Source organism: Engraulis encrasicolus, chromosome 13 (assembly GCF_034702125.1).
Source record: "Engraulis encrasicolus isolate BLACKSEA-1 chromosome 13, IST_EnEncr_1.0, whole genome shotgun sequence".
NCBI classification, from domain to species: domain Eukaryota; kingdom Metazoa; phylum Chordata; class Actinopteri; order Clupeiformes; family Engraulidae; genus Engraulis; species Engraulis encrasicolus.
The window spans coordinates 40261785-40285815 of NC_085869.1; the positions used below are offsets into that span (position 1 = coordinate 40261785).

The window sequence follows — 24031 nt, forward strand, 5'->3', positions numbered from 1 at the left end:
AAAATAGGGGGTGCGGGGCACACAGGGAAATGACCGCTATGCCAGATGGCCAGTCCAGCCCTGTGTGTGTTGATTGTGTGAGTGTGTGTTAAGGTGTATGACTGTGGGCAGGTGTGCATGGAACCCCTCTCAACAGCTGCCAACGCTACTAGAAGCAAAGCAAGACATCATGTGATGCTCCTCCATTCCCCCTGCAGGCTATCACTGGCATTGCATTGGTTAACACACACACACAGACACACACACACACACACACACACACACACACACACACACACACACACGCACGCACACACACACACACACACACACACACACACACACACAGTCACGTAGTCTTTGAATACTTAGAGCTGTCCTGGAATATTACCAGTGAAGTCTGTCTCAGTAGTCATGGAGGTCAAGCAGCACCTGTGTTACAAGGATGCTGCCACTCATCATACCGACAGGAGCACTGTGTGTGTGTGTGTGTGTGTGTGTGTGTGTGTGTGTGTGTGTGTGTGTGTGTGTGTGTGTGTGTGTGTGTGTGTGTGTGTGTGTGTGTGTGTGTCTGTGTGTCTGTGTGTCTGTGTGTCTGTGTGTGTCTGTGTGTGTGTGTGTCAGGGCTTGACATTAACTTTTTCACCCACCGGCCATTGTGGCTAGTGGTTTTCCCAAGTCACTAGTCATTCAGGTATTCCACTAGCCACAGATTTTGTATTGTTTTTTTTTTTTTTTTTAAATCATGATCGTGTACGTCTCAGAAGATGGTGCTAAAGTAAGATGGGTGTATAGCTTTCTACATCGAAGTACAGTATATCAAGCAAATAGTAACTGAGTTATTGAGCTTTTTCTTGAACTTAAATACAAACAATTTATACACAAGGGGCAAACAACAGAATATAGGCTACTATGATACGTATGTCATACCAAGGAATATGCTGCCAGCCAAATTGGCTAGTGACACTGCAACCGTATCTAACTCATTTCGTGAAGTATTCACGAAAAAAATAGCTTAATTTTCGTGGTGCATTCACGTTATTTCCCGCCTTTCGTAAAGTCTTCACGAAAATAATAGATTAATTTTCACGCTGCCTATTCACTTGAATTGCCCAACTGTTGCCTAGCGACCCACTAGTTTGATGCCCTCTCGGTAGCCTACCGTCACATGGTAATCAAACATTTCAAACAAGCAATTTAGGGTTAGGTTTAGGGTCAAGGTTAGGGTTAAGGTTAGGGTTAAGGTTAGGGTTAGGGTTAAGTAGGGTTAAGGTTAGGGTTAGGTTTAGGTTTAGGTTTAGGTTTAGGGGACATAAGGCGTAAGTACCGAAAGGGCGTCGAATTAGTGAGTCCCGAGTGTATCAGCAGTGTTCTGTCAGCACCCCCTCCCCGCTCCTGCAGACGTTTGGATAACCATAGCAGCAGTGGGGCAATTCAAGTGAATAGGCAGCGTGAACCGTGAAGACTTTACGAAAGGCGGGAAATAACGTGAATGCACCACGAAAATTAAGCAATTTTTTTTCGTGAAGACTTTACGAAAGGCGTGAGATAGGGCTCGACACTGATAGACTCGACACATTTGGCTGGTTGGCAGGTGCCACTGGTCAAACCCTGGTGTGTGTGTGTGTGTGTGTGTGTGTGTGTGTGTGTGTGTGTGTGTGTGTGTGTGTGTGTGTGTGTGTGTGTGTGTGTGTGTGTGTGTGTGTGTGTGTGTGTGTGTGTGTGTGTGTGTGTGTGATCAATCACTGGGAAACATTTGCTCCTGATTGCTCCATATATTTCTTAACACACATTTTGTTTTTATTTTTGGTTTGTGTATCTGTTTGGTTGGTTGGTTTTTAGTTTTTAACTAAAGCGCACACACACACACGCACACACACTTACCACATTCAATAAAGGTACTCTACTCTACACACAGATGCAGACAGACAGATGTACACACACACACACACGCGCACACACACACACACACACACACACACACACACACACACACACACACACACACACACACACACACACACACACACACACACACACACACACACTTCCCATATTCAATAAAGCTATAATGTACTATACTGTACTGTACTCTGTACTCTACTGTACTGTAATGTGATATACCGTACTGTACTGTACTGTACTGTACTTACCGGTAACTGGATTGCACCGTACTGTATGCTACTGTACTGTACTGTACTTTACTTTACTATACTGCACCGTACTGTATGCTACTGTACTGTACTGCACCGTACTGTATGCTACTGTACTGTACTGTACTATACTCTACTGTACTTTATTATACTGCACCGTTCTGTATGCTACTGTACTGTACTGTATTGTGCTGCACTCCACTGCACTGCACTGTACTGTACAGTACAACTACATAGAACTGACACATGTAGAGCATTCTGAGGACATGTACAATATGATGCAAAAAGGTGTAGTGGGAATGAGTTGTGTCACTGCCAGGAAGTATAACCCACCCTTTACTGTTACCACTCAAAATCTTGAAGGTTAAAAAAAGTCTTGTGGCATTTTGTTTGGGGGGCAGGGTATGGTAGACTGTCCTTCCTCCCAGACTATTTGTGTGCCTTGCATATCAAGAAAATGAGTACAGGTAATGGTTTACTTTCATATACCATATGAGAATTGTTGTTTTATATAGAGCTTTCTCCTATGGGTATGGGTGGCAAAAGACCTACGGTAGGCTATATGCTGTCCATCAGCTGTCAGTTTCGATAGCAATTTAAGTACTCAATGATTACTGAACTAATTAATACAACTTTTGACATAAGTAGGCTACTAGGTGAGAACTTGTCTGCAAATTAAAACAAAACAATTTACCTCTGTCTTCTTACTCAACATGTACTTACAAATCATTTCCATTTAATTTGAACTGAAGCCATACTGTAGCCTACATGTACATTGAGTAATCTGTAATGTCATTCTAAAGATGACTGAAATGCTCTCACAATATGCACAATGCCTTGTAAAAATGTAGAATTATGTGATCTTATGGGGTTCTTCATACATATGGAAAGGTCCTGTCCTTTAGCCTACCATCTCTCATACAAATACAATATATCTGTTATATGGAAATTAGAGAATGGAGAACCTGCTACCAAGGACATCTTGCACTGACACTATCCGATTCAGATGCTGCTGAGCGAGCATTAGCAGCAGTCTATTCTCACCATAGTTTTAGTGTGGGCAATGCTTATTTTAATTCAGACCAAGAATCTTCTAAAATTGTTCACAATGTTACATTTTCTGTCAAGCATGTAAGCACAGACTCGCTCATACTTTCACACTATGCACATTTTTGTAGTTTTATCGATCTGGTCAAGCAGGCTACCCTTGCTTCATCTCTGCTGAGGACTGTATTAACATTGTCAGCTAAGTATAATGTCATTTAATAACAATGTAATGCATTACCAACATGACATATTGTATATGACATGGTAGACATTTTTTTCCGAGGGGCACCCCTTCTAGGATGTCTTCAAATCACTCAAGGAACATGTGTACCGAATTATATGCTTCTATTCAGCGCGTAACGATTTCTCGCCTTAGAGCCCCTAGGCTCTGTCTCATCCATACTGCGTGGGTGAATGGAATACTGTCTGTAGTAACCAATATGTAACACTAGATGGCTCTGTTGATTCAACTCACTGTAGTTTCCAGTGGCTCTTGATTCCTGTACAGCAGTGTTTCTCAAACTTTTTCCATCATTCCCCCCTTCAGAGGGTCTGAATGCTTCCGAGCCCCCCCAAGCAACAGCAGTACTGGCGTAGACTGATTTTGTGTTCGCTGCGCAGAATCAAAGGAAAGGTGACTGGTGAGATTAAAAGGTGACTGGTGAGAGGGACTGCAGTCAAATGCAGATGTGTGTTCATTTCCTATGGTATTCAAATTCATGACAATTAATAATATAATGTTGGTGAGGGCTTTAAAATTATTGACTTATTGGCAAGACAGGAAATCATTTCCTTGGGGGAAAAAACCCAAATCAGATGTCACACGCCCCCCCTGAGATGCCGCCGCGCCCCCCCAGGGGGGCTTATGCCCCACTTTGAGAAACACTGCACTACAGTATTTTTTGAGAGAGAGAGAGAGAGAGAGAGAGAGAGAGAGAGAGAGAGAGAGAGAGAGAGAGAAATTAACCAATCAGAGTCCTTCACTGCAAGAGAACCTCCCTCCCCCTCAGGTGTGTCTCGTATGAGGAAGTAATCGGTGTGTGTGAGAGGTCGTAAGGCTGGTGTGTACATATGGTAAAGAATTATTGACCTGAAACTTTCATAGTTATTCCAGAGAGTGGCAGGAACAGCATATTTCGAAACAAAATATCTTTACGCATGTGTTGTGGGGTGTAGTTTATTCAACAGATTCAAGACTGTGACAGTGTAGCCTACTGAAGTCTTGAAATTGAAAGCAAAGTGGTTTAGGCTAAACAAGTGGAAATGGCTTCCAAATCAGAGGAGGATTATTGCTGTCCTGTGTGCTGTGATATTTACACGGATCCTGTCATCACATCATGCAGTCACAGTGTATGTAAGACCTGTCTGGAGACGTTCTGGAAGACCAAAGGAACCAGAGAATGTCCGGTCTGCAGGAGAAAACTTTCAAAGGATGCAGTTATTAACTTTGCTTTGAGAAATGTGTGTGAAGCGTTCCTTAAAGAAAGGAGTCAGAGAGCTTCAGCAGGGTCTGAGGTGCTCTGCAGTCTGCACAGTGAGAAACTCAAGCTCTTCTGTCTGGAGGATAAACAGCCTGTGTGTTGGGTATGCCGAGACTCCAAACAACACACTGGTCACAAGTTCAGTCCTGTCAATGAAGCAGCCCTTGACAGCAAGGTAAGTTATTATTTCCTGATATATACAACCATAGGAGGAGAACATGCATATTAATCGTCATACAGTGCACAATAGCTGTGAATGAACTGTAGCCTACACGCCGAAGTTAAACTTTGCCCTCAATCACTGTGAATTTTGTCTGTGGTTACAATTAAGTACCACTAGGTGGCAGTGTTTATTTGCCACATGATAGTGTCTGCTGCAGCCGTATGATTAGTGTAACATGTAGAGTGGTGAGGTCAATATCTGCTGCAATGTCATTGTTGTAAGAAAGTGTGCTTATGTAACTTGTTCTAAGACTCGGGGTGTGTGTGTGTGTGTGTGTGTGTGTGTGCGTGTGTGTGTGTGTGTGTGTGTGTGTGTGTGCGTGCGTGTGTGCGTGCGTGCGTGCGTGCGTGTGTGTGTGTGTGTTCCAGGATCTGTAGCAATACGCTTTGATTTTGTTCAATAATACAAATAAATATCAAAAATATCCAAAAACATGTTCTTTTCTGTATTTCCCCCACTCTAGGAGGAACTGAAGATGGCACTGCAACCCTTAAAGATGAAACTAGATGCCTTTAACAAGGCTAAACTCACCTGTGACAAAACATCACAACACATCCAGGTGAGAAAGACAGCCATACTGTATAATCTTATATAGACTACCAGAATTCACAATAAGAATCAATTCAACACATCCTTCATAGTGTGATCACTATATCTACCGGTATGTAACAATGCAACATAATATTGGCTTCATTTAGACTCAGGTTCTCAACACAGAGACACAGATCACGCAGGAGTTTGAGAAACTTCACCAGTTTCTACGAGATGAAGAGGCAGCCATGATAGCTGCACTGAGAGAGGAAGAGGAGAAGAAGAGTCAGATGATGAAAGAGGAGATTGAAGTGATGAGTAGAGATATCGCATCTCTTTCAGACACAATCAGAGGCATAGAGGAGGAGATGAAAGCTGATGATGTCACATTCCTGCAGGTAATATTTATTGTCTTCTAAACAAGGCATACTAGAACGTAAACTCTGATCTTGACCTCTGAACCAGGAGAATGAGGAAGTGTCTGGCTTTTCCATTTCTATGGAGCTGCTCATAGATACCACTCCCACACCACTATTACTCACAACACACTTGGATAGATGGAACTGAACAACCAGTAGTTGCAATTGCCGTTACAATCAGCGGAATACATGTTGTCTTAAAAAAAGTTAATTGTTAAATGTAAAACATAGTGGAACACATCTTTTGTTAAATGTCAAATGTAAAATGTTAAAAAGTAGCCTGCATTTTTTATCATCATTTATTTTTCCTTTTCCATTGTTCACCTTCATAGCAATAGAGACAGCTTCTCAAGGTCGACCAAAATAAATGTATGTACATGTATATTCTCAGTCGAACCCAATACAAACAATTATATTAACTCCATAACATTATTTTACTTTGCAGAACTACAAGAGCACTGCCAAAAGGTGAGTGATGTAAACAAAATACAAAGACAAGGATTTTATTTGTCAAGTTAAAGTATACCATGTAGTGCTTTTTTCAGTTGGGTCATTTCACGTGAAATCAGACACTTTGGGACCCGACCGACACAGATTTCAAGCATACTTGCTGTGCCTGTTTAGTAGCAAGGTAGCACCCCAGAACTGCTTGTGTGTGAATCTGACACCAATATTAAGGGAGAAACAGACTAGCAAAGGTTTACATATGAGGGTAGGACACTATGTGTGTAATTTGTAGAGCCAGAAATGAGCTTTCAAACAACACCTCAGACATCTTTTTGTGACTTACCCTGACTGATATAATCAAGGCTGAATGTATAGTGTCCTACTCTCATATGTAAACTATTGCTAGTCTGTTTCTCCCTTAATATTGGTGTCAGATTCACACAAATGCAGTTCTGGGGTGCTACCTTGCTACTAAACAGGCACAGCAAGTATAATTGAAATTTGTGTCGGTCGGGTCCGAAAGTGTCTGATTTAATGTGAAATGACCCAGTTGTCACCTTGTGCTGTTCATCGGTTGGAGAGCAAGACTGTGTGTGTGTGTGTGTGTGTGTGTGTGTGTGTGTGTGTGTGTGTGTGTGTGTGTGTGTGTGTGTGTGTGTGTGTGTGTGTGTGTGTGTGTGTGTGTGTGTGTGTGTGTGTGTGTGTGTGTGTGTGTGTGTGTGTGAGAGTGAGTGTGTGTTATTGACAATATGAGGTGAGTAGAGAATAGTGTAGTGACATATGTAAATAGGGCTGAAGTGAGAGAGTTTTTCAATTGTCACCCTTTGTTGTTCATCCTTTGGTGAGCAGGGACTGGATTTGTGTGTGTCTGTGTGTGTGTGATGGTGGGGGAGCAGCATCACTGACTGTAGTATGGGTAGTGTGACACATGTATGAGAAAGCTACGGTGCCTACAGCCTGGTTTAGACTCGTCCTTAGAGGACACGCACTGTCAGCGGGGGAAGCAGCAGATGAAGTACCCAAACAGCCACCACGCCCCCTCTTTTAGCACTGAGAAGACGCCTTGCCACAGACAAAGTATATTTCTCTCAGGCTGAAATGTTCGCGATCTGGCGCTGCCCCCCTGCTGACAGTATGTGTCCCCCAACTGAAGGAGGAGTCTAAACCAGGCTTACCACTGACCCGAATACAGGGATGCCGTGGTTATCGAGGCTACTTCACTGGTGCCTAGATGTCTCTCCTGTGTGTGTGTATGTGTGTGTGTGTGTGTGTGTGTGTGTGGGGGGGGGGGGGGTATAGCAGTAGGTTGTTGGAGTCAGTATGTGTGTAGACTGTAGAGGCATAGTATGAGGAGACGACTCTGTATCCTGCTTCTTGTCTGCCTGTCTGAACCCAAACCCACTACAGCACTGACTCCTGAATGTTATTCCAGAGAACAGTGCACATTACAGGATCCAGAGAAGCTTTCAGGAGCTCTGATCAATGTGGCAAAGCACCTGGGCAACCTGAAGTTCAGAGTCTGGGAGAAGATGAAGGACTTGGTTCAATACAGTGAGTAGAATGCTGTCGCATGCATGCACGCACACACACACACACACACACACACACACACACACACACACACACACACACACACACACACACACACACACACACACACACACACACACACACACACACACACACACACACACACACACACACACACACACACACACACACACACACACACAGACACACACACAGACACAGAGACAGACACAGAGACAGACACACCTGGATGGGTGAGAGTGTCACATCCACACTGGACAGATACTACAGATTCTCTCTCTCTCTCTCTCTCTCTCTCTCTCTCTCTCTCTCTCTCTCTCTCTCTCTCTCTCTCTCTCTCTCTCTCTCTCTCTCTCTCTCTCTCTCTCTCTCTCTCTCTCTCTCTCTCTCTCACACTCTCCTCTATACACAATTATCATTCACATTTTGGTCACACATTGTTAATGTGAGTGTTCCTCTCTGCAGCTCCTGTCACTCTGGATCCCAACACTGCACACCCACGACTCATCCTGTCTGAGGATCTGACCAGTGTGAGGCATGTTGATGAGAGACAGCAGCTTCCTGATAATCCAGAGAGATTTGATGTGAATGTCTGTGTGCTGGGCTCTGAGGGCTTTAACTCAGGGACACACTGCTGGGATGTGGAGGTTGGGGAGAGTAATGTTTGGGACCTGGGTGTGATGACAGAGTCTCTCCAGAGGACGGGAGACATTAGCCATATAAGTGGCCAGTGGGGAGTGTTGTGTGGTGATGGTAAATATGTAGCATGGGCTCCACCTCATGAGTATCATGACCTCACAGTGCAGCAGAGACCCCAGAGGATCAGAGTGAAGCTGAACTGGGACAGAGGAGAGCTGACGTTCACTAACCCTGATAATAACACACACATGCACACTTTTACACACACATTCACTGAGAGACTGTTTCCATTCTTTGGTGTTCACCCCTCGTTCAGGACACCAGTGAAATGTTGTATAATTCTGAATCCTCAAAGTTAGAGCTCATTCAGCCTCTATGTCACCATGGATAACTACAACACAGAACACTGATAGTAGAACATTTCCAATGGAGGTTTTAGGAAATCTGAGGCCCCGGACAAAGAACAATTTTGAGGCCCTCCCATGATTTGTAAATGCAGGAAAACGAATGCTGTAATGCAAGGATGAGGCCCCTGATTGGACAAGGCCCTGGGTAATTGCCTGACCTTGCTCGATGCAAACACCGCCTATGAACTTCTATAACTAGAAATGAATTATATTAATGATATAATATGAGAAGACTAACCGTAAGTGTGGTGATGAGTTTCATTTAAATCACAGCTTCATTTGAGTGAAATTAAATCATAGTGGTCATAAAACCACAAGCGTCACCTAACAAAGGGCTGGGGAGAAGGCCTGTGCCCACCCACTTGTCAAGCCCACCCAATCAGAAGATTGTTTTGATTGATTGACAGCTTTAATAAAGTGACTCACTGTGTATGTTTTGGTTTAGGTTACCTGATTTATTCTTGTCCCCCATGTTATGATATCTGGCTCATACCTGGTCTATGCCATCTATTAGTTAAGAATTACATCTTCAGGTACACAGATGCACACTCAGAATGAAAACAAGATTTCTGTCACAGCTTCCATTGAGGGAACAAATGACTATAAATTAAAAGGATACAAATCTATTATTTTGTCTGTAGTTTCCAGATCATGTATTAAAAAATAAATAAAAGCAAAAATCTAATAAAAGTGCTATTCAGATCTACAGTGTTCAGAGTTCTGTGTCGCTCATTTACAGTCTCATTCTCTAATACAGCAAGCAAGGTGATATGTATCATTGTGCGTGTGTGTGTGTGTGTGTGTGCAGAGCCGCTGACAGCTTTGTCCGGGCCCAGGACAAACTCATTTGAAAGGGCCCCCAGCCCAATAGATTCAATGTAATATGACATGCCCCCTCTCTCCCTGGGCCCGGGACAACTGTCTCCCTTGTACCCCTTGGCACCCCTGTGTGTGTGTGTGTGTGTGTGTGTGTGTGTGTGTGTGTGTGTGTGTGTGTGTGTGTGTGTGTGTGTGTGTGTGTGTGTGTGTGTGTGTGTGTGTGTGTGTGTGTGTGTGTGTGTGTGTGTGTGTGTGTGTGTGTGTGTGTGTGTGTGTGTGTGTCTGTGTGTGTGTGTGCAATGCATGTATGCTGCTTGTGCATGCATGCCGTTGTTTTTACATCAGGAGTTTCAACTTTGATGGTGTTTTAGTCCGAATACGATGTGTTGTTACTGCGTGAGACTGCCAGTGTACTGAGGTGTGTTCTAGTGTGATGTGATGTCTTGTTATGGTGTGAGTGAGTAGAGAGTGCCAGTGAGAGTGTGCTGAGGTGTGTTCTAGTGTGATGTGATGTCTTGTTATGGTGTGAGTGAGTAGAGAGTGCCAGTGAGAGTGTGCTGAGGTTTATGTCAGTGATGTATTGTTATTGTGTGTGTGTGTGTGTGTGTGTGTGTGTGTGTGTGTGTGTGTGTGTGTGTGTGTGTGTGTGTGTGTGTGTGTGTGTGTGTGTGTGTGTGTGTGTGTGTGTGTGTGTGTGTGTGTGTGTGTGTGTGTGTTTGTGTGTGTGTGTGTGTGTTCACTGGCATTGCACTGCTAACACACACATGTATACACGCACGCACGCACAAACGCACACACGCACACACGCGCATAAACTTTTTTTGTGTTGAGGTTAGTGTTGCACCGATACCGATACCAGTATCGGCCGGGGCCCCGATACGGTATCGGCAAGTACCAACAAATAGGACACCGATACCATTTACTGATGCTTGTATGACACTTGAATGCAGCCTTGAACTTAATTATTTGATATCAGAGGTATTTAAAAAGTATAACGTAGTATGCAGCTCTTCATATATATCTATACATTTCAAACATAGTGGTATCGGTATGGTATCGGTATCGGACGATACTGCACAGCCAGATATCGGGTATCGGTATCAGGGCCAAAAATTGGAATAGGTGCAACACTAGTTGAGGTGTATGGTAGTGTGATGTTGTTATTGTGTGTGTGTTCAGGGCTGGACTGGGGGGAGAAATAGGGCCTGGGCACTTTTGGCTAGCGGCGCAGAACTGACTCACTGGTTAGCCCCCGCACCCCCTTGGGGCCCTATTTTCAGAAATGTTTCAGAAATTGGGAGAAATGAAACCCCTCTCAGCAGCTGCCAACGCTACTAGAAGCAAAGCAAGACATCATGTGATGCTCCTCCATTCCCCCTGCAGGCTATCACTGGCATTGCATTGGTTAACACACACACACACACACACACACACACACACACACACACACACACACACACACACACACACACACACACACACACACACACACACACACACACACACACACACACACACACACACACACACAGTCACAGTCACATAGTCTTTGAATACTTAGAGCTGTCCTGGAATATTACCAGTGAATCCTGTCTCAGGCAGCACCTGTGTTACAAGGATGCTGCCACTCACCATACCGACAGGAGCACTGTGTGTGTGTGTGTGTGTGTGTGTGTGTGTGTGTGTGTGTGTGTGTGTGTGTGTGTGTGTGTGTGTGTGTGTGTGTGTGTGTGTGTGTGTGTTTGTGTGTGTGTGTGTGTGTGTGTGTGTGTGTGTGTGTGTGTGTGTGTGTGTGTGTGTGTGTGTGTGTGTGTGTGTGTGTGTGTGTGTGTGTGTGTGTGTGTACAATGTCTACAATTTGTGTGCAATATTAATGAAAATGACTAAACCCATGTTTGTGGCCATTTAATTGTACTCTGGTCCATTCTAGGAGGAGCTGAAGACTGCACTGCAGCCACTACAGAAGAAGCTGAAATCACTTGAAGAGGTGAAGCTCATCTGGGATAAAACGGCTCAACACATCAAGGTGTGAAACTCATTATTCTATTTTTTTAATTGTTTAATTGTTTCACATTAGATTAAAGGTGAGCCATGTCATGTTGGAGTTGAATGGTGTGTATTCTACCTTACCAGTGAGCGTAGCTATGTTTAATGACACACCAACTGAATGTAACACAAACAACCTCCAGACTCAGGTTCTCAAGACAGAGACACAGATCAAGCAGGAGTTTGAGAAGCTTCACCAGTTTCTACGAGATGAAGAGGCAGCCAGGATAGCTGCACTGAGGGAGGTAGAGGAGCAGAAGAGTCAAATGATGCAGGAGAAGATTGAGAAGATGAGCAGAGAGATCTCATCTCTTTCAGGCACAATCAGAGCCATAGAGGAGGAGATGGAAGCTGATGATGTCACATTCCTGCAGGTATGAACTTATAAGGGGAGTGTGTGTGTGTGTGTGTGTGTGTGTGTGTGTGTGTGTGTGTGTGTGTGTGTGTGTGTGTGTGTGTGTGTGTGTGTGTGTGTGTGTGTGTGTGTGTGTGTGTGTGTGTGTGTGTGTGTGTGTGTGTGTGTGTGTGTGTGTGTGTGTGTGTGTGTGAGAGTGTGTGTGTGTGTGTGTGCATTTGCTCCTGACTGCTCCATATATTTCTTTACACACATTTTGTTTTTATTCTTAATTTGTGTATCTGTTTGGTTGGTTGGTTTTTAGTTTTTAACTTTGGCATGATCTACGGTGATTTAGGGAGGGTATATCGCCTCAGAGGAAGTTTCTTTCTGAGGTTTTAAACAGACCAATCAGCATCCTCCTCCTGCAGACCCTCTGCTTCCTTTGAGAATGAGGAAGTTAAGACTGGGGCACCTGAAGACGACGGCTACTTTCTCACTTGACGACACTTCACAAAACACTCTGGTGTACTTTTTATGTCACTTTTGCTGAAACCGAAAAAAGATATATAGGTTGTGACTGATTGTGGAAACGTTGGGGATGTCGAAATCATTGTATCTTTAGATTTAAGAAATAATTGCAGTTGATTAGTCTGCCCAGCTGAAAGTGAAAGGAAATATGTAGGATATACGAGGTGTGCCAGAACTAGTATTTCGTGAGTACTCGTGAATTGGTTTAAATTAAAATAGGGAAATCATTTTCTGTTTCAGTTTTTACAGGAGACAATGGCGTCAAAGCTAGTAGAGGACCTCACCTGTCCTGTGTGCTTCGATATTTACACGGATCCTGTCATCACATCATGCAGTCACAGTGTGTGTAAGGCCTGTCTGCAGCAGTTCTGGAAGACCAAAGGAGCCAGAGAATGTCCTGTCTGCAGGAGAAAACTTTCAAAGGGGGCAGGCCCTAACTTCGCTTTGAGAAATCTGTGTGAGACGTTCCTAAAGGAGAAAAGTCTGAAAGCCTCAGCAGGGTCTGAGGTGCTCTGCAGTCTGCACAGTGAGAAACTCAAGCTCTTCTGTCTGGAGGATAAACAGCCTGTGTGTCTGGTGTGTCGAGACTCCAAAAAACACACTGGTCACAAGTTCCACCCAATAGATGAAGCAGCACTTGATCGCAAGGTTAGTTATTTTATCTTTTATATATGTATATGTCTGATTACTACTCCACTCTAATCTATGCCAATGAAGGCAACTCCAAAACCCTGTTCTCTGTGCTTAACAACATCCTTAAACCACCTGACTCTCTCCCTGCTCATATGTACTCAGTTGAGACTTGCAATTCATTACTGGACTTTTTTAATGAAAAAATCCATAAGATCCACCAACATCTTATCTGCAACCCCTCTTTTCCCTCCCCCGCTGATCTCTTCCCCCTTCACCAGTTATTTTCTAGTTTTCATCTCCCGGACTCCTCTGAAATATCTGACCTCATCTCCAAATCCACGCCCTCCACCTGTCAGCTTGATCCCCTCCCCACAACCCTTGTCAAATCCTGCCTCCCCTCTCTCCTCCCATTCATCTCTGCCATCATCCACTCCTCACTCTCCACTGGTACTGTACCCTCTCTGTTCAAAGTTGCTGCTGTCACCCCTATACTAAAAAAACCTGGCTCTGATCCCTCTGACTACAACAACCTCCGCCCAATCTCCAACCTTCCGTTCATCTCCAAAATTCTAGAAAAAATTGTAGCTTCTCAACTCCATTCCCATCTAACACTTAACTCCCTCTATGAGCACTTCCAGTCTGGTTTTCGCCCCCGACATAGCACAGAAACAGCCCTAGTTAAAATCACTAATGACCTGCTCATGGCTGCTGACTCTGGCCTACTCTCTATTGTCATTCTCCTTGACCTCAGTGCAGCCTTTGACACCATCTCGCATTCCATCCTTCTCCACAGACTCTCCTCAATTGGCATAAGTAACACACCCCTTGACTGGTTCCATTCTTATCTCTCTGGTCGTTCTCAATTTATTCAAATGAAGTCTTTTAAATCCAAGCCCTCCCCTGTCACCTCTGGTGTGCCTCAAGGTTCTGTTCTGGGGCCCCTCCTCTTCATCACCTACCTCCTTCCCCTTGGTAATATCTTCCGCAAATTCAATATTAATTTCCATTGCTATGCTGATGACACCCAGCTCTATTTATCTGGCAAACCCTCTGACACTCTCCCTCCCCACTCCCTCACCACCCGTCTTCCTGAAATCAAATCCTGGTTCACCTCAAATTTTTTTAAACTGAATTCGAACAAAACTGAAGTCCTACTTATAGGCACCAAATCCACCTTATCCAAAGCAAATAGTTTCTCCTTCTCAATTGATAGCTCTCCTGTCTCCCCCTCCCCTCAAGTTAAGAGTCTGGGTGTCATGCTTGATTGCTCTCTATCCTTCCTCTCCCACATTAACATCATCACACGGTCTGCATATTTCCACCTACGCAACATTAACCGTCTCCGCCCCTCTCTCACCTCCCATTCTACCTCCATCCTTATACACAGTCTTGTCACCTCTCGCATTGATTACTGTAATTCTCTCCTCTTTGGTCTCCCTCAAAAATCTCTCCACAAGCTCCAACTGGTCCAGAACTCAGCTGCCCGCATCATAACTAAAACCCCTTCCTGTCACCATATTACCCCTGCACTGCAACATCTCCATGGCTCCCTATCAAATTTAGAATTCACTTAAAAATACTTCTCCACACCTTCAAGGCTATCCACAATCTTGCCCCTCCTTATCTATCTAATCTTATTCATATTGCTATTCCCTCCCGCCCCCTCCGTTCCTCTTCCTCCATTCTCCTCTCTGTCCCTTCTGCCCGTCTCAGCACCATGGGGAACAGAGCTTTCAGTTGCTCTGCTCCTCAGCTGTGGAATGCGCTTCCCCCTGACATCCGCAACATTGAGTCTTTACCCCTGTTCAAATCAAGACTTAAAACTCATCTGTTTCAGTTAGCCTATTCTTTATGATTCTCTAACTCTATTTTATTTTATTTTACTTTATTATTATTTTTTTTACTTTCTATATATTTCTTTACAATCTGTTTATGTGTCTTGTTTTATTTTACCTCTCTCTGTACAGTGTCCTTGAGTTTTTTGAAAGGCGCTTTTAAATAAAATGCATTATTATTATTATTATATATATTGGACAGAGAGACAGGGGAGGATCGGGATATGACCGTGGCTGGACTTGTAATGTAAGCCCAAATGTGGGGAGCTAAGTTATTTTATCTTTATTTTATCTTTTAACTTTACAGGTAAAGAATGAACTTTGCCCCCTCAGCCAGACTGTCTGAATAACGTCTGAAGTTGCACTGCTTTAGCACTAGATGGAAGTGTTGATTTGACACGCACTGTAGCAGTAGTTTGTTTGTTAGTTTATGCTAATGCTAATGCTAGTGTGTCTCTGTGTGTGTGTGTGTGTGTGCGTGCATGTGTGTGTGTGTGTGTGTGTGTGTGTGTGTGTGTGTGTGTGTGTGTGTGTGTGTGTGTGTGTGTGTGTGTGTGTGTATGTATGTACAGTCCCGCTTACAAAGGGCAAACGGGTATCTTGTTCTGGGCCCAGGGATGAGAGGGGCCCAGAACTGGGTCCTCATGAACTTGTGATTTATTATTGTATTTTATTTCAAAATAAGTTGTTTTTAGGCAGGGAGAAATTTGCTATACTTGTTTTCAATAAATTATTTGAAGATTGTTTGCCTTATGTCCCACCACCCCTGTCCTACCATTGTCCTACCAAGCCCTTAGGGACATGAAATCATGGGCAAGTGCCATCTAATGTAGATTGAATCTTATGTAATCAATGTTCTATAGGCGTGGTGTTTTTGGGGCCTGTTGCAAAACACTATTTTCACCTAGACTGGGTAGAGGTAGACATAGATCAAGGATTCTTAACCATAGGGCCGCGGACCAAAGTTGGGCCGCGCGCACAACCTCCAGGGCTGCAGACAACTTTAAATTTTGGGCCGTGGGGCCGCTAGTTATCAAATAGGCCTAGTGTGTGTGTTTTCCCTGAAACGCAACTCTGTCTGACCACACCCTGCGTTTTTTGTTTGTTTTTGTTTGGGGGAGATTCATTAAGAACAAAACGGTGACACACTTTGCAGTGGGCTATTTGGCAAAAGAGAAATTACCCACCGGTTCCGGGTTCCGCTTCCCAGCTGATGTGGCGACGTCTTCTGTGTCCTAATATCCTCACGTGTTATTCAGTTAGTATGACTCTGGCTTGCTAAACTGTGAGTGGATTTAATGAGTAAGATTAAATGAGATTAACATTAGCATTAATTAATATAGGGCTAACCCTTGTGGAAAAAATACTTCAGTAATAGCCTATTTATTTATTTATATTTTATATCATAATATATTAGCCTATATATATTATCATAATATAATATAATATAATATAATATAATATAATATAATATAATATAATATAATATAATATAATATAATATAATCATATCATATAATATCATATGATATAATCTCATATAAAATCATATAGCCTACTAATATAATGTAATATAATAATATATACATGGGTATGGGCCCTGGGACACTGCACACTGGAAAAAATGGGCCTCAACATCATAAAGGTTAAGAATCCCTGACATAGATGATTCCCTGGTCAACTTAAATATGATCGATGAAATGGGGGAAATTGTGAAAAACACTATACTGACAGCAGTGATCTGGTTGCAACAATACTGCATTGCATTAGGGACTAATCCCCTGTGTGATTCCCGTCCATAGGAGGAGCTGAAGACTGCACTGCAGCCACTACAGAAGAAGCTGAAATCATTTGAAGAGGTGAAGCTCATCTGGGATGAAACGGCAAAACACACCAAGGTGACAGACAGAGACATCAGTACAGTTGCTATTATAGTCTAAAAAATGTCAATTATTGTCCCAAGATTATTTGTTCATGAAAGTAAAATATACAATGTTCCTAGGTGGTACTGCTGTCATCAAAAGAAAAGTATGACAAACTTGTGTGGGACTTATCTCATGTAGATTGAAGAGTAATTGTATGCGGGTATTTATGAAGTAATTGAAAAGAAAAGTATTAATTGTTCACACATACAGTATGGTCCCATTGGATTTAGTGTTAAATTAAATTGAATGTTGAATTACAGAGTTGAATTTACATGGTGCGTGTTGTTTCACAGTGCTTAATCAACACTCATGGAGTTAAAATTGATCCCTCACAGTGCACCATATGTGCTCAGCCTTCTTTGTGTCTTTATTTATTTATCGCTTAGTCACTCCTGTATTGATTGATCTGTGTTCTGGTTGTGCTGAATAACACATCTACTTTATATAACACAAACACAAATATACCTGTAACTCCATCCAGACTCAGGTCCTCAGCACAGAGAAGCAGATCAAGCAGGAGTTTGAGAAGCTTCACCAGTTTCTACGAGATGAAGAGGCAGCCAGGATAGCTGCACTGAAGGAGGAAGAGGAGCAGAAGAGTCAGATGATGAAGGAGAAGATTGAGAAGATGAGCAGAGAGATCTCATCTCTTTCAGACACAATCAGAGCCATAGAGGAGGAGATGAGAGCTGATGATGTCACATTCCTGCAGGTAATATTTATTGTCTTTTAAACAAGGCATACTAGAACGAAAATTCTGATCTTGACCTCTGAACCAGGAGAATGAGGAAGTGTCTGGCTTTTCCATTTCTATGGAGCTGCTCATAGATACCACTCCCACATACTCACTAAACACTTGGATGGATGGAACTCTAGGTGCAGCCTGTTGTTGCAATTGCAACTACAGTGTACATTCAGTGGAATACATGTTGCCTTAAAAATATGTTAATTCAATTAACTTAATTGTTAAATGTAAAAAAGAAATCAGTGGATACATGTGTTGTTCAAAATGTTAAATGTACAAACCCCAACTCCATAGAGGTTGGGACACAAGGTAAATTTTGAATAATAACAAAATAAGGTAATTTTTAAAATATCTGAAATTGATTCTTACATTAGACAGATAACGGTACAATGAAAACATATCAGCCATCAAAACTGACCAAAGTTATTGTTTTGGGGGATATTCGTGAATATGTAAAAACAACACGTCTCAAAAGAGTTGGGACGGGGTTAATATAAGGCAGCAAATGCCAAGGAAGACTAAAAACAAAATACAACACTTAACAGTTAAATACATTAACCGATGAGATGATTTTATATAAAAAAACAGTGTTAATTCTATCTTGGACATGATTTCACCAGCTTAAGTGGAGGGTGTATTCCTTAATATTTTTCAATGTTTTCCTTTCTGTAGTGCTTACAGTGTGACAGCTCTTGAGCAAAAGCCCGCCATTTTATCACCTGCTGGTCCTTATGATGGAGTTAAACGATTAAAACATAGTAGAGAATGCAATTTGTCTTTACTATGTGGCAGTAATTGAAGATCTCCCTTCAAAATACAATGCATGAGTGGCTTTTCATGCTGTTTAAAACCCATTTATATCATTCAGCACTGTATTTAACTCTACAGATGAGTGAGAACAACTTAACCAATGCACTACTGCCATCCACCATGCCATCATGGAGGCTGACTTTTGAAGTTAGCACTAACACAAGTTGGATGGTCCATTTTCACTGTAGCACAGGATGTGCAAGACTATATTGTTTTAAAAAAAGAATTGACCTCTGCAACTCCTGCTGACTTCTGTAACCAACGGACAGTTTGCCGTGTCTTCTGGGTCTATTTCAAGTGAGCTCGGGTGCATAGGAGAATGTTAAACCCCTCTATCATTTGCACACATGAAGCATTTTTAATATGGTCCATTTTCAATAGCTGTAATTCTTGGAGTGCTAGCGTGAGACTACAGCGGACATATATTTCATGATGTCACAAACCTATACAATGATTTTAACGACAAAAATATGTCTTATATACACTCAATCATGGTAAATCAAAGTAAATTCAAAAATGTATCTAATAACCATGGTAATTATTCCCTCTGCATCTTTAATTGTGAGTGACTCAGCCTCTCTGTGATGGTCTTATACCTGGACACTCATATTGTCCATCAGTACAATTCATTTTGAAATGTTCTTCTTTGTTGTTTTGTCTTATTTGGATGTTTATTACATCTCACTGATCCCCGTCCCAACTTATTTGAGATGTGTTGCATTTATCAAATTAGAAATGAGTACATATGTCCCCCAAAACAATATTTCTTCTCGGTTTTAACACTTAATATGTTGTCTTGTCACTATTCTCTATCTAATGAATGGTTTGAATGTTCTGAAAATGATAGCGTTTTGATTTTATTCACAGTTTACCAAACGTCCCAACTTCACCGGAGTTGGGGTTTGTAAATTGTAAAAAATAAATAAATAAATAATAATAATCGTACGCTCACCTTCATAACAATAGAGACAGATTCTCAAGGTCGACCAAAACAAACACATCATGTATCTTCTCAGTCATCCAATACAAACAATTATATTAACTCCATAAAATTATTTTACTTTGCAAGAGCACTGCCAAAAGGTGAGTGATGTAAACAAAATACAAAGATGAGGAAGGATTTAAATTTTGTCAAGTGTGAAAGTGTACCATGTAGTGTCTTTCAGTTGTCACCCTGTGTTGTTCATCAGTTGGAGAGCAAGGACTGTGTGTGTGTGTGTGTGTGTGTGTGTTATTGACAATACGTGGTGAGTGTAGTATAGTGTAGTGTAGTGTGTGAGTATAATGACGTATACAGGGCCGGATTAACACACACACAGGCTAGGTATTTTATTTGTCAAATGTGAAAGTATAGCATTGTTTTTTCAGTTGTCACCCTTTGTTGTTCATCGCTTGGTGAGCAAGGACTGGATTTGGGTGTGTCTGTGTGTTTGTAATTGTGGGGGAGCAGCTTCACTGACAATCTGTAGTGTAGTGTGACACGTGTATGAGAAGGCTACAGTGCCTACCACTGACCCGAATACAGGGATGCCGTGGTTATATACTTCACTGGTGCCTGTGTCTTGTGTGTGTGTGGTGTGTGTGTGTGGGGGGGGGAGTTAGTGTATACAGGGGGTTGTTGGAGTCAGTGTGCGTGTCATGTGTAGACTGTAGAGGCATAGTATGAGGAGGCGACTGCATCCTGTTTTTTGTCTGTAGTTCTGAACCCAAACACACAGCAGCACTGACTCCTGAATGTTATTAGAGCCCAGTGCACACTGCAGGGTCCAGAGAGGCTTTCAGGAGCTCTGATCAATGTGGCAAAGCACCTTGGCAACCTGAAGTTCAGAGTCTGGAAGAAGATGCAGGAGATTGTTCAATACAGTGAGTACGCACGCGCGCACACACACACACACACACACACGCACACGCACACGCACACGCACACGCACATACACACACACACACACACACACACACACACACACACACACACACACACACACACACACACACACACACACACACACACACACACACACACACACACACACACACACACACACACAAAATACAAAAGTATTCACAGCCTTTGCTTAATACTTTGTAGAACCACCTTTGGCAGCAACTACATTATTTTTTTCATTTCGAAATGAAAAGGGATTAAAAGGGAGGTCATCGGTGTGTGTTTCAACCTTTCAGTACATTGAAATTGTACATTTTGAGTCTGCACCTGACTAATATAGATGGGTCTGAGTTTTGAATGAAATAGAGTATTGTGATCTGCTTCTGTAGTCACAGTGCATGTTGACATGCAAGCTACTTTAGATGTAATTCAGATTGCCAATGTTGACTGCATTCATACATCGCCAAACCATGCCAGTCCCACAACCATGCTTGACTAGCCAGATGATGCACTTTTTGTGTAAAACTCACTTGTTTACCACCACACATGCTTGACGCCATCTAAAGCAAATTTGTTTATCTTGGTCTCAAGAGAGATGAACAGACCAAGGATATGGATCACTGGAACCATGTTGTGTGGTCTGATGAGACCAAGATAAACAAATATATTTTCTAGCATTTGTAATAATGCTGTAAGATAATAAAATGTGAAAAAAATGTGTTATATGTTGTATGCAGCGACTTTGTGATTGTCCAACACACATTTCCTTGGGGGGAAAATAAAAATAGGCTAATCTTGAATCTTCACACACACACACACACACACACACACACACACACACACACACACATACACACACACCAATCAATATGACATAGGCCTATGGAAGGTACAAGTGTCATAAACTACTGCCATCATTCCTATCCTACATCCACTCAGCTCATGTGTGTGCCCATCATTCTCATCCCTAACACACACACCATCATTCACATTCCTGACACACACCACTCAGTGTTCAGCTCATGTGTGTTCTTCCTCTCTGCAGCTCCTGTCACTCTGGATCCCAACACTGCACACCCACGATTCATTCTGTCTCAGGATCTGACCAGTGTGAGACGTGGTGATGAGAGACAGCAGCTTCCTGATAATCCAGAGAGATTTGATGTTGTCCGTGTGCTGGGCTCTGAGGGCTTTAACTCGGGGACACACTGCTGGGATGTGGAGCTTGGGGAGGATAAGGATTGGTTCATGGGTGTGATGACAGAGTCTCTCCAGAGGAAGGGAGACATCACCCATATGAGTGGCCAGTGGGTAGTTGTGTGTGGTGATGGTAAATATGCAGCATGGTCTCCACCTCATGTGGGTCATCACCTCACAGTGCAGCAGAGACCCCAGAGGATCAGAGTGCAGCTGGACTGGGACAGAGGAGAGCTGTCATTCACTGACTCTGATAATAACACACACCTACACACTTTTACACACACCTTCACTGAGAGAGTGTTTCCATTCTTAGGGGTTCACCCAAATGCCTCTTACAGGATCCTACCAGTGAAATGCAGTATCAGTCTGAATCCTCAGAGTTAGAGCTCAATCAGCCTTCACGTTACCATGGATGACTAGAACACAGAACACCGGTAGTAGAACATTTCTAAAACATCTATTAGAAGTTAATGAAATAATATGTGAAGACTAAACATAAGTGTAGTAGTGAAATTAATTTAAATCACAACTTCATTTGAGTAAAAAGGGGTGGGCTGGGGAGAAGGCCTGTGCCCACCCACTTGTCAAGCCCACCCAATCATAGGTCTACTTTTGATTGATTGACAGTTTTAATGAAGTAACCCACTGTATATGTTTTGGGTAAGGCCTAGGCTACCTGTTTTTTTCTGTTCCCACCCATGTTATGATATCTGGCTCTGCACTTGATCTGGCTATTAGTTAATTAGTTAATTACCTTTTAATAACCTGCCTCAATATACACTCAAGGACACTCATACGAACATAAAATACATTTCTGCCAGAACTTCATTTGATCGTAGCCTAATATGATATTGAAGTGACATTCTGAAATGTTTCCAAAAGTGCTTGTCAAAAATATCAATAAAGCTAATTAGAGTATGAGTATTTTGTGCTGTGCGTGTTACTGTAACTTGAAAGCACGCAAACAAATGTTTGCCATGTAATTCAGCCCAATCTTGTTGAAAGTATAAAATGGATTATGCCTTCTTTACAATGATGTAGGATCAGGGCCGTCGTTACCCCTAGGGTGGCTTTAGCCATCTTTAGGCCTACATTAGTATTAGCCACCCAGGATAGTTATTTTGCACACAAAAAAACACATGCAGTAAAGCACTGAATACGAACCACCAAGAAGGCAAGTTAATCTGAATACAAGTTCCTGTTTGCTTATTTGTTGTTTAATGCCACTTACAGCCTACTACACAGCAATAAAAGCAGGGTGCACAGCAATATGAAAACAGGTATAGAGGATTGTGCTTTGTGACTGACACCTCGAGAAAAGTGGCTTACTTACACGGATGAAATCTCCGACCCAAAATAGCAGTTTTCACTCACAATACCCGTGTAATAAATCCATTTGACAATGTCTTGAAATGATAGTTGAGCTTTAATATTTGTCTTAACAGTTTGAAAACACACATGAACTAATTAAAATAGCTACTAATGGAGTAAAATGGCCTAATATCTGCCGGGGATGCAGAGTTTTCCAAGTAATGAACCTGTTTGGATGAATCGCTTCCTGAGTCCTGACCACTGCTCCTCCTGGATACGCGCAGTTAGTAACTCCTTAAATTATGCTCTCGGCATAGTAATCTAATCATTTTAACTTTTGCACCTAATATTCATCAGTTGAAACATTTTTAAATGTTTTGTTTAACTTACCTATAAGGAATGTTCATTAAAATGTGATTTTTAAAAAAATCCACTGTAGTGTTTAAAAAATCGGTATGGTGCTCTTAACACAATTGTTCAAGAGGACGCTTTTGCCCACCTCTGTAGTTGGGCAGGTGCATAGGATCCCAGTGGGGTTGTCATTGAAGTGTAAAGAAATCCTGCACACTGTCCATTCCACCAAAAAACTTTAATACAATGTTTCGGTCATCCGACCTTCTTCAGATTTTGCCTGAAGGTCGGATCACGAAACGTTGTATTAAAGTTTTTGGTGGAAGGGATAATGAATTATGATAATAAATAATGAATTCATAGACAAAACCTTAGCATATACACTGAAAAAATGATCTTCCTCTAGGGCAGGGTTTCCCAAACTGTGGTGTGTGCACCCCTGGGGGTGCGTGGCCTGCCATTACGGGGTGCGCGAGCTGAATAGAGCAATGGTGGATATGTGTGTTTTATATCTAGCATTAATGAATATTAATTTGTTTTTAATTTTATGGTGAATTGTATGCTGGAAGTGTCCATCTGAAGTGCAATTTAACTCCTTGACTATTGGAAAAGAGGATTCCCCAAAAACTTCTGTTTATAATGTGCAGTGAATGCACAGTAAATCCATTCTTGCGTGGCCATCAGTACACCATAAATTCGCTTGGGGGGTGCGCGAACCACATTGAAATG

At 42.3% G+C, this 24031-nt stretch overlaps 1 protein-coding gene and 1 pseudogene across 1 annotated transcript; both read left to right on the forward strand.

The window, feature by feature from the left end:
- Positions 1 to 4324: 4324 nt before the first annotated feature.
- Positions 4325 to 11728, forward strand: LOC134460553 (zinc-binding protein A33-like). Its single transcript, XM_063212933.1, has 6 exons — positions 4325 to 4835; positions 5347 to 5442; positions 5582 to 5817; positions 7695 to 7831; positions 8297 to 8793; positions 11627 to 11728. The coding sequence occupies exons 1-6, from the start codon at positions 4443 to 4445 to the stop codon at positions 11726 to 11728; spliced, it is 1461 nt and encodes a 486-aa protein (XP_063069003.1). The 5' UTR covers positions 4325 to 4442.
- Positions 11729 to 12862: 1134 nt separating this feature from the next.
- LOC134461166 (zinc-binding protein A33-like) lies at positions 12863 to 22288 on the forward strand (annotated as a pseudogene).
- Positions 22289 to 24031: the final 1743 nt, after the last annotated feature.